At 39.6% G+C, this 15,530-nt stretch overlaps 2 protein-coding genes across 4 annotated transcripts in view; one reads left to right on the top strand and one right to left on the bottom strand.

Moving 5' to 3' along the window:
- Nucleotides 1–6,085: 6,085 nt before the first annotated feature.
- On the top strand, nt 6,086–6,950 carry LOC131690581 (regulator of microtubule dynamics protein 1-like). Its single transcript, XM_058976475.1, has 3 exons — nt 6,086–6,178; nt 6,237–6,772; nt 6,836–6,950. The coding sequence occupies exons 1-3, from the start codon at nt 6,086–6,088 to the stop codon at nt 6,891–6,893; spliced, it is 687 nt and encodes a 228-aa protein (XP_058832458.1). The 3' UTR covers nt 6,894–6,950.
- A 30-nt stretch (nt 6,951–6,980) lies between these two features.
- Nucleotides 6,981–15,530, bottom strand: part of LOC131693712 (RNA-binding protein 24-B-like) — a 211,051-nt gene continuing 202,501 nt past the window's right edge. For all 3 annotated transcript variants that reach the window (XM_058981788.1, XM_058981789.1, XM_058981787.1), the window contains exons 5-7: nt 10,157–10,316; nt 9,996–10,086; nt 6,981–9,929 (exon numbers count right to left, since the gene is read on the bottom strand). In XM_058981788.1, the coding sequence (XP_058837771.1) occupies nt 9,766–9,929; nt 9,996–10,086; nt 10,157–10,316 (415 nt within the window). In that variant the 3' untranslated portion in view covers nt 6,981–9,765. The remainder of the gene's footprint in view (nt 9,930–9,995; nt 10,087–10,156; nt 10,317–15,530) is intronic.

Raw genomic sequence — 15,530 nt, 5'->3', positions numbered from 1 at the left:
AATACAGTTGAATCAGAAGCATGAAAGAGATTGACACGGTTGGGATAGTATGAAGAAGGATTGATATTTTGTGCCATGTAATCGAAGTACAAGGACATAAATCGGGTTTGAGAATTGAGCTCGACAAGCCTTTCGAAATTTGCAATTACTAACGGGTTCAAGATATCGCATCGGATGAGCAATCGATATGAGAGTTCCCAAAATCGATTTTTCAGCGGAAGGACGCCCGGCAGCACTTCTAAACTCATCGTATGTGTCGAGTGCATGCAACCCAAAGCAATACGCAAACAACAATATTGGATTCGCTCTAGTTTGATGAAATGTATGTTCGCAGCGGAGCGGAAACAGAAACTCCCGTACTCCATCACCGACAATATTGTTGTTTGGTACAGCCTGATCAGGTCTCCTGGGTGGGCACCCCACCATGTTCCGGTTATTGTACGGAGAAAGTTGATCCTTTGCTGGCACTTCTGTTTCAGATACCTAATGTGACATCCCCAGGTTCCTTTAGAGTCGAACCAGACCCCGAGATATTTGAAAGTTGAAACCTGAGCAATAGTTTGATCCATTAATTGAAGCTGTAGTTGCGCTGGTTCACGCTTCCTTGAAAATACGACTAGCTCAGTTTTCTCCGTGGAGAACTCGATACCTAGCTGGAGGGCCCATGCAGACAAATTGTCCAAGGTATCTTGCAATGGTCCTTGCATATCGACGGCTTTGGGACCTGTAATAGAGACCACACCGTTATCTGCAAGCTGCCTTAGCGTGCAGGAATTGACAAGACATTCGTCAATGTCATTCACGTAAAAGTTATAGAGAAGGGGGCTTAGACATGAGCCCTGGGGAAGACCCATGTAGCTAATTCGTGATGTCGATAAATCACCATGCGAAAAATGCATATGTTTTTCAGACAGCAAGTTTAGCAAAAAGTTGTTTATAGTCGGTGAAAGACCATGCTGGTGCAGCTTCTCAGAAAGAATTTTGATAGAAACTGAATCAAAAGCCCCCTTTATATCTAGGAAAACTGATGCCATCTGCTCTTTGCTAGCATAAGCCATTTGAATTTCTGTTGAGAGCAACGCAAGACAATCGTTCGTCCCTTTGCCTTTGCGGAAACCAAATTGTGTATCTGACAGTAAGCCATTTGCTTCAACCCAATTATCGAGGCGAAACAAGATCATTTTCTCGAACAACTTTCGGATACAGGACAGCATTGCAATCGGTCGATACGAGTTGTGGTCGGAGGCTGGTTTTCCTGGTTTTTGAATGGCGATGACCTTCACTTGCCTCCAGTCATGAGGGACAATATTACCCTCAAGAAACTTATTAAATAAATTCAACAAGCGTCTCTTGGCAGAGTCTGGCAGATTCTTTAACAAGTTAAATTTGATTCTGTCTGGCCCTGGGGCTTTATTGTTACATGATAAGAGAGCAAGTGAGAACTCCACCATCGAAAACGGTGTTTCGTTCGCGTTATTGTGAGGGGACGCGGCGCGGTAGATCTTCTGTGCCGGGGCGGAATCCGGACAAACCTTCTTGGCAAAATCGAATATCCAACGGTTTGAATATTCCACGCTCTCATTGGTACTGTTTCGGTTTCGTAAGCGCCGGGCCGTACTCCAAAGAGTGCTCATCGATGTTTTTCTCGTTAGTCCGTCGACGAACCGGCGCCAGTAGCTACGTTTTTTGGCTTTTATCAAACTCTTCATGCGCGTTTCCGCCATCGCGTACTGTCGGTAGCTAGCTGGCAGCCCGTCGTCCCGGAAGGTCTTATACGCAGCGGCCTTCTCCGCGTACACGTCTGAGCACTCTTTGTCCCACCATGGGTTGGGAGGACACCCGCGTGAATTCGCGTCTGGTACGCGTTTAGTCTGAGCTTGAATCGCGGTATCGAGAATCTAGCCAGCCAGGAACCCGTACTCTTCCTCCGGAGGAAGCTCTTGTGTCGATTCTACTTTTTCGGATATCGCGGACGCGTAGCTCTTCCAATCAATATTTCGTGTGAGGTCATACGAAACATTGATTGTATTCGGTGGCCCTGAACCGTTAGCAATATTAATTACGATTGGCAGATGGTCGCTGCCGTGGGGATCAGAGACTACCTTTCACATGCAATCTAACCGCAGCGATGTCGAGCAGAGAGACAGGTCTAAGGCGCTCGGACGCGCTGGAGGGGCAGGAATCCGTGTCATTTCACCCGTATTCAAAATGGTCATATTGAAGTTATCGCAAAGCTCATGGAGTAGGGTAGATCGATTATCGTCATGAAGGCAACCCCATGCCGTGCCGTGGGAGTTGAAGTCACCTAAAACTAGCCTCGGTGCGGGGAGGAGTTCCGCAATATCGCAAAGCCGTCGGTGGCTAACTGAGGCTCTAGGGGGGATGTAGGTGGAAGCAATGCAAAGGTCTTTGCCTTTAATTCTGGTTTGGCAAGCGACAACTTCAATGCCTGGTGTCGAGGGGAGGTCGATCCGATTGAAAGAATAGCACTTTTTGATCCCCAAAAGTACTCCTCCGTAAGAGTCTTCTCGATCCAAGCGAATAATATTAAAATCGTGTAAGTGTAGGGTTATTTCTGAAGTGAGCCATGTCTCGAATAGGGCAAATGCATCGCATTTCAAATTATTTAGTAAGACTTTAAACGAATCGATTTTCGGGATAATGCTTCTGCAATTCCACTGTAGAACTGTGATTAAATCCTTGACCTCGTTCGATGAATTAGCCATCGAAGGATACAATCGCTGAAAGGAGGGGCCATTTCGCAGTGAACTGCATCAAGAATGTTTTTACTGCGGGGAGAAAGTTTATCAAGATACTTTTAAGGGGGTCAGAAATGTTTAACGCTGTAAGAATACGGTCCACAATGTCAGAGAAATTTATTAAGCCAGCACTGTTTTCTTTCTCTGGCTGAGATATGGGAACACTTGGGGTTTTTGATGTTCCTGGAAGTGCTGGGAACTCCTTTTCTGAGCTCAGGTTACTGAGACCGGGAGCGACTTGCTTCGGTTTTACAACAGTACTTCCTTGAGTAGTCATTTTAGGGGGACCATGAAGAGACACCTTCTGGCCTTTACGACGAAGCTTGGAAGAGGAAATGTTCTTCCTTTTTCTACTACTTCTAGGCACAGCAGAAGATGTTCCCTCCTGGGGTTCATCACAGTCGCCTTCGTCAGTAGACAAGTTGGTAAAGATGTTCGTAGAGACAGGTGGCGTAGCTATCTTAAGCATTTCTGCAAAAGATCGCTTAGAGCGTCCCTGAAGGGAACGCTTAAGATTTTCCTCGCGCTGTTTGTACGCGGGACATGAAGGGAGATCATGTGGGTTTCCCCCACAGTAGAGACACTTTTCGACATCTCTACCACAGGAATCATCCGCATGATTCCCACCGCATTTCCCACAGCGGGCTTTATTGCTACAATGGGAGGCTGTGTGTCCCAATTGTTTGCAATTAGTACAGTTCATGACCCGCGGCACAAAGAGGCGAACAGGTAGACGAACCTTGTCAAAGAGGAGGTAATTGGGTAGGGCAGAGCCGGCGAAGGTCACCCGATAAGAGTCTGAGTTGACGTATGTTTTTTCCCGTCAGCTGCGACTGATGCTGAATGCAAACGTTTGCATTCCAGTATCTTCACTGGCTTAAGCATGGGGTCTTTGAAACAGCCAGTCCCATATTTTAGCAGGTCCTCGCAATTCAGACTCGAATCGGAAACGACCCCACTGACTTCAACCCTGCTAGCTGGAATATACACCCTGTACTCCCTCGTAAAGGGCTCGTAGCCAGCAATATCATTTGCCTGAGTTGAACTGTTAACAACCACCCGAAGCTTATCAGGGCGAATTTTCGATATTTCTGTCACGGCCGAATACCGGTCTGTCAGAACGCGAGAAATCTGCAACAGATTCAAACACTTTTTTTCTTTGGTCCGAAAGAAGATCACAAATGGCCCGGTGGCCGAGCTCGGATATACTTTGAGCCGGGGAGCCGATTTTGTTTCGACGTCCATCTCACCTTGAGACGAACCGCCGTCAGGGGAAGTCATTTTTGCACGGGCCTATTGCCCAGTGCACGTTGTTAAGACAACCAAGAAGGGGAAACGAAAACTAATACTTAGCTTGTATAGGTAACGGTATCCAGACGGCTTACTAGAAGAACACTGCTTCACTTCATTGACCGGCTAACGGTACAGAAACAGAAACACAAAAGAAGGGAAAAATACTGAAACCACAACTAGGCGTAGAGTGTGCAAATAACCTTGAACGCGGATTAACACTATTTGTCGCTATAGAGTGTACGGACCGATGACAAAAGACTTCTATCTCGACTGAGTGCTCGATAACGAATGAGGGTTAAATAGCTGGTACCTTTTAAAATGCGTTCTTATCATGAGGACAGTCATCCATAAAGAGGAAAATATCGTGCGGGATCTGTCAACTGCAATTGGGATAGATGCCGCATCAAAATTGCAGGTGAGATGCCAGGTCCTTTAGTCTGTGGATATATCTTATTAAGAACCTATACCTGACGCAAATGATCATTTAATCACATTCCAAGGTGAAAAAATACATTTTAGCTACGTATCCTCCGCCATCGAGTGGGAGGATACGTAGGTAAAATGTATTTTTTCACCTTGGAATGTGATTAAATGATCATTTGCGTCAGGTATAGGTTCTTAATAAGATATATCCACAGACTAAAGGACCTAACACAATGACATGTAGGATTATGAGTCTATTTTTCTATATATTTAATCGGACAAAATGTGTCTAAGTGTTAGTTACTTTGGTTTATTCTTTAAAGTTTTAGGCACTAATTTTCGTGAACGCATTGATTTGTGGTGATTTCAATACTAGGATAAAAACGAAAATTTCAACGAATTGATGCTTTTTCAAACTGAATCTTTCAAGAAGAAACCTAAGTTATATAAATTCATTGTTGGGAGAAACAGCCAAAAACTGCTGTTAAGGAACCCCTATCAACACATACATATATATTGCTCATACAAACATACACATTCAATTCGGCTCGGTAAATAATTTCCCAACAGCTGTATAGTCAGCAAATTTAGAAACTGATATCTCAGCAAAGTGAGATTAGTTCGCTGATTTTCGGTAAAATATTTTTAGAGTCTCAGCACTCAAACGTCACTTTTACTAAGATCTCAGCAAAAAATAATGTTTGCTGAATCTCAGCTGTTGAGATTACGGCAAAAGATGCAAAACAAGCTGAGATTCGGCAGAAAAAATTAAGTGTGTATAGATAAATAGTACCCTTAATTAAGTTACTCCAACTTAACCGTTACACAAGGTTGCGAAAGAAAATTATTTTAAAAATGTTCTTTTGTTCACCATTTTTCAGTTTGTGATAACGGTGCGACGTCTCACCAGCACATGCGACATCTCTCTCGCAATGACCTTTTTTTTAAAATGTTCGTGGAAATTTGATATTTTTTTTTTCTTGACGCAAACCATTTCACAATATTTTAGAAACTTGTCACAATTGATAAAAAAGATTTCATCAAATATTGAATGGTCTACTACATCCTACATCAAGGATCGATTTTTGGAAAGGTGCGGCATCTCTCCCCAAAGTACCCTAATACTAGGTTTTGGTATGATACCGAAAAATAGTATGCTCGGGTTATTGGTCAGCATCCTATTTAGGAATAGGAAGTCCTATTTAAGTGGTCTTTGTCACAAATAGTGATTAATCAGTGACTCTTGTTGCAATCAGTATGAATAAGTATACTTCTATTTCAAACTTTTGTCATAAACTGTATTTGTGAAATTTAATAAGCTCAAATATATCACGAATTCAATGTAGCCAATGATATTTCTAGGTTCTATGCAATGCTGGCCTCAAATGGTCACTTTCGATGCTCGTGCATTAGCCAAACGGAAGCAGTGAACTTTTGCATTTAATCTACTATGTATTTACAAGTGCGTTGGTCGTGATCTTTTGGCAGCTCCGATAAGCAATTCATTGATCGTGTGCAGAAGAAGATTGAGAAGTTTGTGGGTACCCACTGATAACGGTTTGCGAAGCAATAAAACCATTTGAAAAATGCCCATTCTGCAGTTTAGAGGCATGGCAGACATACACGAAATCATTCGAACGGCAGACCAGCTGTTCGCCGAGTATAAGTTTGAGGAAGTCTGCTGTTTGCTCAGACAACATGTGGTGAGTATCTTATAGTAAGGATAGTCCAATTAATTTATTTTCTATTGTTTTTCAATAGCAATCAGTGGAATATGAAATTCTGTGGCGCTTAGCACGATCTCTCTATTCGTTGTACAAGGAGAAAAAATCCGCCCACGCATTGATACTGGAGGGATTCCAAACCGCGAGCAAACTGCTGGATATCGCCCCGAATGCTTCCGCATCGCACAAGTACTATGCCGTATTTCTCGGCGAAAAAGCCGGAATCGATGGAACTAAGCAGCAGATTCTGTCGTTGACGAAAGTGCTTGCCCACATCAAAATCTCCAGGGATGAGAACGAACTGGATCCATTCGTGTGGCATCTGGAGGGAGTATTCTACGAGAAGCTGGCCAGTTTGCAGTGGTACGAAAAACTGTTTGTGTACGCTTTGAACAAGGATCTGGTTCAGCCTAGCTATGACGATGCGCTTCGCTGTTTGCTGAGAGCGGAGCAAATCGAGCCGCACTTTTTTGCGCTCAACGAGTTTCTGATTGGGAAGGTATATTTTCAGCAGAAAAATTTCAAGAATGCGAGGCCGTATCTTACTCGTATCGCAAATCTGGAAGTTGTTCGGTAAAGTCGACTAGTTCTGGGACAAAAGTTCAGAGATGTTAACTATGTCTATATTTTTTTCAGAACTGCCGACGACAAATTCTCAAAGGAAGCAGCGGCGCAGTTATTAGGAAAAATGTAAAATTGACGTTTCGAAAATAAAATGTTGTTTGGAGATTGATTTGCAAAACGCTTATTGGGATTTCGGAATCTATTCTAATTTATAGGATTTATTTAGTTTTCGTATGTTTTATTTTAAATATATAGTTTCTAATCTTGTATAATAATTATTTCTTGTTTGTTTACCTTCTTTGTCACTGATTAAGAGTTATTATTCTCCTTTTCTTTCCTGCAATACAACTGCCTATCTCTCGCTACGTTTCGCCTGTGTGTAAGTGTATGTGATTTTTTGGTTCCACTTGGTAATTAGAGTTGTTGTATTTATCAGTAATATTTTTTTCTTTCTTTATTGTTAAATTGTAATAATATGTTAAATATTAAAGTAATTGATATTTTTCTTTTTCCATTGTAAAGAGCTTTCCTTCATATGCTTATTCCTTCTTACGGCTTCACCTTTTAACTTTGAGTTTTTTTTGTTCATTTTTCACTTTGTTGTTTCAGAGTTTCAAGTATAAAATACTTTTGCCTTAAACAAATATTCGTTTTCTTCTGCCCATAACTTTTTTACAGTTTTAAAATAGTTGCCACAAATAGTGGCTCATTTTTGCTCTCAAATAGTATTTTGTTTTGTTTTGCCTTCAATTGCAACAATGAGATTCCTTCATGTTCAATAATAGGGGTTTCCTTTTTTAAACTTAACCACTAGAAATTGCTATTGCTATTCTTCGTTTCTGTTTGCTTAATCGATTTTTCGTCACATTCTGTTCAGAAATATTCAACGAACAAAAGAAAGACAAGTTTTGTGGCTGCCACTTGCTGCACAAATCTCTCGAGAAAGAACTGCTTTCTATAGAGGGTTTGTTTTGTCTGAGACAAAGTTATTGAGATTGTGTGGGTTGTCCCTGTCTATCATATAAAAGATGTTAACGCTTATTCCATGATTTGATGGGATTCTGCTCTGTATAAGGTATTGTTTCAATAGCATCTACTGTATAAGAGAACTTTTCCAGTACATGTTACGATAACTAGTATCAGTTTGTTTCTGCTTCTGTTGAAACCAAAAAATCGTGTGTTTTTGTTTTCTAAACATCTAAAAGGTTGTTTGTTAAAATACGTCTTTCTCTTAAAAGTTTTTTTTCTACGGAGAATACTCTATTTTTATTACGTTTTTTGTTAAGATTTTCTTTTGTTTCGTTTAACTCTATATTGTCAAAATTTGGTGGTGCGCTTTGTTTGGTTTACCCAACTCCATTCCAACGATAAAATGCTATTCAATACAGGGAGGTGTTGTCACGTGGGAGCTGTCACGCTATTCCGTTTATAGTTTGTTCCTTTACTTCGGTGTGATTTTTTTCCGCTCAATTTTCAGCACAAAAAGGCACGATTTTTGATAAGATTTTTTTTAGTTTTCTTTACTTATTTCGTTTGCCGGTTGCTTGCATCGAGTGTATGATTCTGTGGGGGGACCTGTCAGTTTTCTGTATTTGGTTGTTAAGCTATTTGAGGTTATGATTCTGTGTACTACTATCTTTTACTACGGTTCTGAAAAAGTCTCTTCTTCTCGGTTGAAATCATTTGAAATCGTTTTTGAAAAAAGTAAACTGGAAGAAATCAAACATAAAATGAGGAAGGTTCGGGGACTGTCGCGATTTCGCTTGCTTGTTGATTGATTTTACTAAATATGACCTATTAACAAAATAAATAATCCACACACAAAACATTTGACTAGATTTCGATTCATCTTGTTCTCGCCTTCTCTCCGTGTTTCGCTAGCAATTATTCAACAAAAAAGAACTTGTTGGTGACGGTTTGGTTTCTCTAAATCAACTTAAATTTTATGTATACGACGTAGCGCATGAAAAAAAAATGTAAGCTAAGAGGAAACAAAAGTGGACATTTTGGTATTCTTTCAAAAGTTATCTCTTTTTCATGCTTAGGAAAAAAATGGTCCTAAACTTGATAGTTGTTAATTCCAGATCGCTTCGAGAGATGTTAGCTATGACGATTCCGAGTAGTTAACAGAATTGGCCGTGGCTCTCGTATTTGAAGTATCTCTCTGATCGCGTATAAATAGTTAATTTTAATATGTTAATAGTAGACTTTATATTTGATAAATATCACTAATGTTTAATCAATAATGAAAGAAATAGGTTTTTGTTTTACTCCAACGAACTCAAAGGGTTCGTCGAGCGAAATTAAAATATAGTTCTAATATGAATGATCGCTGATTACAATAAACTTTTCATTCGAGCATTTAGCGCAGGGTTCTTCTGTTTTGTAGTTGACAGTTGCTGAATAAGTAAACGTGCCACTTTGATAGTATTTGTTTCATTTCCGTTCCACTTTGTTTTGTTATGAAATGTATTGCTTTTGTATATTTTGGTTTTTAGTGATTGATAAAAGGAAATGTTAAAATATTTTTATTGCAATGGTAGCTGCATTATTTTCGTGTATAATAGAATCATTTACAACTAAGATTTAAAGATAATAATAATCAAAGGATGTTTAATGTTAATATTCATATGTCTTAGAGTTGAGCTTTTGTTTTTTTATTACTTAGTAAATAATAAGTTCCGGCCGTATAAAACTAGTTTATAATAAATAGGTTAATTTATGATTTCAATATTAATTGTAATAATAATCTTTCGATAGGTAAATAATTGGTTACTTAGGAGCTACTATTTGCATAAGTACTACATAATATCTATATTAAAAAGAACTGCCTAGCTAAACTAGCTGCTGCTGCTCTCTGTCTGCTGCGCCTGCCCACCGCCCGTTGACGGTTTCCCAATGTATCACTACTCCCCGCTAGAGTGTGCTGCGTTGCTCTAGATTTTATCAACACCACCTAGCAATGTCAGTAGCGACAACGCCGAGGATGTTTTCGGTAAATATTATTGAAGTCGTGCCTCCTGCAGGGCAGCGTTGGCCGCGGCATTAGCCGCATTCTGATATGGCGACAAACCAGGATACCCACCGGCGGCTGCTCCTGCCTGCGGTAGTGTGGCATAGGTGTACGGTGCTGCCATGTACTGAGCAGCCGCAGCAGCAGCTCCAGCTGGCGGAATAGTATTACCATTAGAGCCATTAAACTTACCATTAGCTTGACCATTGAATAGCCTACCTGTAGCACCGGCAGCGGCGGCGTACGGATACGCCTCATACCCACTGTACTGGCCAGGGTAGGGTGCGGCGGCTGCCGCAGCCACAGCATTCTAAAACAAAAACAGTATTAGATATCTCGGCGAAAGAACATTGTCGGTGAGCAGAAACCTCGATACATACCTGATATTCATAGAATTGGCTAGTGGCGGCTGCAATGGCAGCCGCATGCGACAACTGCGTGGCTTGGATTGGTACTAGTCCGGATGCGGCCGCAGCAGCTCCTGTCGTTCCAGCGGCTGCTCCCAGATATGGCGCTCCATAAATGTATGACTGTGGAACTCTGTAAGGTGTTCAGAAAAAAAGAGAAAACACTCATTACAACAAAGGTTATAAACACTAGTACACTACAATCAAAGAAGAGCACTAAACTCGCACATCCAAAACGACAAACTTTGGATTAAGTTATGGAAATCAAAAAAGAAGAAAAACGGAGAAAAAGAACGCCCAAACAAAAATTAAAGGAAAAAAAAACGGTACGAAAACTAAAATCATCTTTGCTCACTCTTTCTTTCGATCACAGTAAGCCAGAGCTCTAAGTACGGTTTGTCTATCGTCACGTGAGAAAGGCCAGAAACTAGTGAAATCATCAGTGACACGCAGAGCAGATACGTTTCGTGTGTATAGTCTAGATTAGAACATCTAACAAACGGTTCACCAGAAAGTCCAACCCTCCGAGTATAAGGAACATAAAACACAAAGGAAAACCAACTAAAACAATTAATAAAAAACAAACAACAGCATCAGCAACAAAGAAGAAAATCGAAATAAAACAAACAACAAGAAAATAAGATTCAAACACGCACACGAAATTTAATCCTCGCGCTATCAACTGCGTTTCGTACTTTTACTTTTTTTTCTGTTTGCAACTGTGTGAGTGTGTGCGGGCTAGGTAGCTGCGCTTTGTCTGTTTTGCTCTTGGTTGTGGGACAAACTTTCGATTAGCTCCAAATAATACCGGAGTGTTTCGGCTGGTAGCAACGGTCAACTGAAACGATTGTATGGCGAGAAATTTTAGCCTTCGATCGAATGACACACTTCTGTACTAGTGACGCAGGAAAATACACAATATGTATATGGTTTAGTCTGAGAACATTTTGTAGTTCGCAGTTGCTTTGGATTGGGAAACACGGTGGGAGGTTTTGTTGTTGCTTTTTTATAATTCATGGATCATAGACGGAACATAAACATAAACTTCTATCACAGAATAAAATTGAAGAAATTTGTTACTTAATTTTCATAGCAGTTCGATTGGTTAGTGTACTCGCAGTTTAGTAAATTCTGGTAAGAGCTGTCCGTGGAAGTTGAATTCTGTTCGTTGGAAGGTTGCTCCAACTGAAAGTTAGTGTGCCCCGAATAACATATGATTTGGCAGAGCAACTGTAGCTATGGTCAGCCTACTAGCTGGGATAATTTTACGGTTTCAATGAGTTTTTTTCTTGAATTCTAGGAGGCTTCAGAACTGTTTGAAAATGCTTGAAAATTTTTTTTATTGAGTTTATTGAATGGTGCCAAATCACATACAATTCTCTAAAAGCATATAGTTTTAACTAGACAAAATAGAAGATGGTTTTGTACAGGTATTTTATTTCCATGGAACGAGTCTCAGTGCAAAAGCAAACTTTCACTGCAATCCGCTTTCAAAAGAAAACTCTCCCATAACAATGAAAAACTCTCGACAAACTTACAATTAGGGCGTAAAAACCAACTGTTCAGAATAAAGTTCGGAGAAAGCCTTCTTACCCAAGCATAGTGCACGGCAATAAACGAATAAGAAAACATTTCTCTTTTGTTTGATACCAATAGACGTGCTGGACAAGTAACGGTTCGTCCGGAATTTTCTCTCAAAATGAATGTTGACAGTTGGATTATACGTCCTACATTTATGATTGTCGAGAACAGGTTTTTTTATATATCGATACATATCGAATAATTTGCAGGTCCAATTAATCATTTTGTAGCTATATTTCTTTTATAATTTTATGATTCTTCTAAATGATAGTCCTACCAACTGATTATAAGGATTTGAAAGTGGAACTAATAAAATATAAACAACCTAATTGTCACATTAGTACCTTTTGAAAAGATGAAATTCAAAAGGAACAGTTGAATTTGTAGGGTAAGAATAAGACTGATCAGAAAAATTAATAAATTTTTGGAAATTGGCTCACTACTGAGTTCTAGTCCTACCATGAGTGTTAGCTCCTTATTTCAAGCGAATCTGTCAAATCTAGCAACCGGACAAGCGTGCCACATCTAGATGGCACTATATGCATTAGCTTATCACTTCTAGAGTGGTTGTTAGTGTAGGCATCCTCTATGCGGTAACATGTGGAACTAACATTTTCTAATAAATACAAGACTCGTATTACATATAATAATCCTTCTAAACGAAGTACTGTGCTAAACCTAACCATTATTTCATAAAGCTTTAGAGTTCATGGGAATCGAGTACTGATAAACACAGCCGTGCACTGCTAGACCCCATGCAAAACAGGCTCAACGAGTGGGCGCAGCGTAGTTGGTAAATCGATTGCCTTGTACGCAGCGCACCTGGGTTCGAGTCCCGACCCCGCACATAGGGTTAGAAATTTTTCATAAGACATTTTTATAATCCGAAGAGGCAAATGACCTTAAGGTTAAAACCTCTATAATCGAAATAATAAAAAAACTGGCTCAGGCATAGCTTCTTCTAGCAAAGTCGGATTGAATTATTTATTTTTATTTTATTAATTTTATCGACAAAGTTGTACATAATTGCATTATCTTTATTATTTTCACTTCTCTTCAGTGATCGTACAGTGCCACCTAACTGTGAATATGCGAACTAGTACTAGTCTAACCTTCACGAAAATTGTCTAAAAACTCCATACAAACTTCAGGCTCGTTGGTCCGGTAGCTAGACTTCTCCGATTTGCTACAAATTTGACGCAAGCACTTCTGGTGGGACTAGATATCGATTCAGGGATAGGCCGACGGGAGTCAGTTTTTTTGTCACTCTCGTAAGCATCCATAGCATGCTATTTTTCTCTTTAATGAAGAAAAAACTTGGTAAAAGCTATTTTTGCTTGACTTTGGAGCAAATTGTTTAAAAGCATCTTTGCGCGTTAAGAGCACAAAACCTAAGTTAGTTATGGAATTTGCGATTCGACTTCGTATCGTCAGAATCTAACACTAACTTAGTGACAGGACTAAGCTAGCGCCGGATTAACGTTAGCTTCAAAAAACGAAAACACTATTTGTGTTTCTGGGCAAACATTTCACTAATTCTTATTAGCTTAATCAAAACTCCATTCTTGCCTGACATCACGTAGGACTAGGGGTCGGACATGGTTTATAAGTCAACCAGAGATGCGCCTAGACACTCTAGTACCGAATAAGCGGGAAAAGCGTAATTCTTTTTTTAAACAATGAACTACTAAAACAAATCCAATTTACATAAGTGTGCTTGAACCATGAAAAAACTCGAGAGAACACCTAGTTAGTTCCAGTTACTGACCGGATGAATTCGAAATACCAAATTTGACTTTATCTCGTGGCATATTCGTATTAAACAGTGCACTATATCGGTGTCGTCGGTGCTACACCAGTCTATCTCTTTTTTGCGCTACACGGGCCTAGCACCAGGTAAAATAGAAACCACTATCAGTCAAGCTTGCTTTTCGTTGTGCGACTGTTGGATTTAGTATCTGGTACCAATTTTGGTGCCAGTTTGAATTGATCGTCTGTCCCCAAGTTGGTGCCAGTTACTGACGAGATGAGTTCGAAACGAAAAACATCAAAGTTTATTAATTTTATAATTTCGAACTTGGGTTTTTGTAGAAGGGACTCGATTCGGGAGACAATGAAGCGGGATTTATTTCAATCGGTCAATTATTTTATTTGTTATCTTTCCCGCCAATTCGAAACCATCCTAAAAGTAATATATGGAGAAAACCCGAAAAAAGGCAGTTGACTAGTGAATGAAACTTTTCGCAACCACGTATGTCTGTGCGGACGCATGTTCAGCGTTACTTTAAATTAGGTTTTCAATTGTTTCCAGTGGCGGATCCAGAGGGAGGGTCCTGGGGGTCCGGACCCCTCCCGAAAATTTTCAACTTGTTGAGAAATTTTAAATTTGTTTGAATTTTTATCAGTTTCAAACTCAAAATCTTTTGAAATCAAATTTGACCATCTATACTGATTTTCAAATGAGGTTTTTACGTATTACATATTATACAACATTCATTTTAAATTGAAATTTCGAGGCCCCTCCCGAAATTTTTTTCTGGATCCGCCCCTGATTGTTTCGGTTGATTCATACAGGGTGTCTCAGAATAAGTGTCACCATTATTTTATTTTTTTCGGGAAGGTAGATTGCACGGAAAAGGAAAATCAATTAAATTAGTTTTTAACATATTTCTTCTAATCACATAGAACAAATTGAAATTCGGGCATAATAAATAGTGTTATTGTATGTTTGACGTCTTTTACTTTAACATGAGTAAAAGTTTTAAAAAGAAAAAAAAAATATTTAGCGAATTTTCTGACTTTAAATTTGATTCCTTTCATAAAGTTTTGAACAGTGCAGTCATCGCATTGTTTGGACGCAGCATTCCAATATTTTTTTTAACTCAGGGATAGTCTTAGTTACTTTACCTTCCATCTTGAAGATACGCTTCACGATCGTCCAGCATCGTTCAATAGGATGAAGCTGTAGACAATTTGGCAGATATCATTCTCAACAAAATTTACCTTATTCTTATGTAACTATTTAATAGTGCTTTTGAAATAATGTGCTGATGCGAAATTAGGCCAAACATAGATTGAATATTGTGTTTCTTTTATAACGGAAACATTCTTTTTTGCAAACAAACCGTGTGTTTGCAAAAAAGGATGTTTTCCGCAGGGCTTTCTTTTAATAAAAGGATCGATCTGGCAAAGTCGATTTTATTTCAAACTGCTCACCATTATGATGATGTGGTATAAAGGGTTTTCCATATCAAACTGTATCACGGAAAAACGCTGTAGAAAATTACCTACTGGACCTTTTCGAACTTTCAGACAATAAAATATAACCCATTAGTAAGCTTTTGGCATATTCATTTCATTCAACTTCAATACCATAACCGTACGCTCGCACCTTAAGCTTAATTCTACTCTTTAGATTCTGTGAAACACCTGGCTGCAACTTTTTCTGTACGGAATCTCGCTTTTTCCCGCCAGATCGTAGGGTCTTCGCGTTGCTTCAACAGTTGAAGCAGGCGCTTCTGTAGACACTCCTTGAGGTAAATCTCCCCGTTTACAGTCCCGGTAGTCATGAACGGCGCACTCTATTTGCTACATGAGCAGATTGCTTGCCAAATCATGTATTTATTAGCAAACTTTGAAAGTTTCTGCTTCCTTACTTCCTTCGGAACACCAAACTTGTGCTGAGCGGTGAAGAACAGTAGCCTCGGAAGCTGCCAGAAGTCCGCCTAAGTCGTAAATCTCATCATCCATGACGCGACAATGAGAC

This window comes from Topomyia yanbarensis, chromosome 3 (assembly GCF_030247195.1).
Source record: "Topomyia yanbarensis strain Yona2022 chromosome 3, ASM3024719v1, whole genome shotgun sequence".
Taxonomy (NCBI): Eukaryota; Metazoa; Arthropoda; class Insecta; order Diptera; family Culicidae; genus Topomyia; species Topomyia yanbarensis.
Note: the sequence above shows the minus strand (reverse complement) of the source record. Positions and strands in the feature narration are given on the sequence as shown.

Coding starts and splice junctions, on each gene's coding strand:
- LOC131690581 (XM_058976475.1), top strand. CDS start 6,086: ATGGCAGACATACACGAAATCATTCGAACGGCAGACCAGCTGTTCGCC. Junction 6,179..6,236: donor GTTTGCTCAGACAACATGTG/GTGAGTATCTTA, acceptor GTTTTTCAATAG/CAATCAGTGGAATATGAAAT. Junction 6,773..6,835: donor GCAAATCTGGAAGTTGTTCG/GTAAAGTCGACT, acceptor TATTTTTTTCAG/AACTGCCGACGACAAATTCT.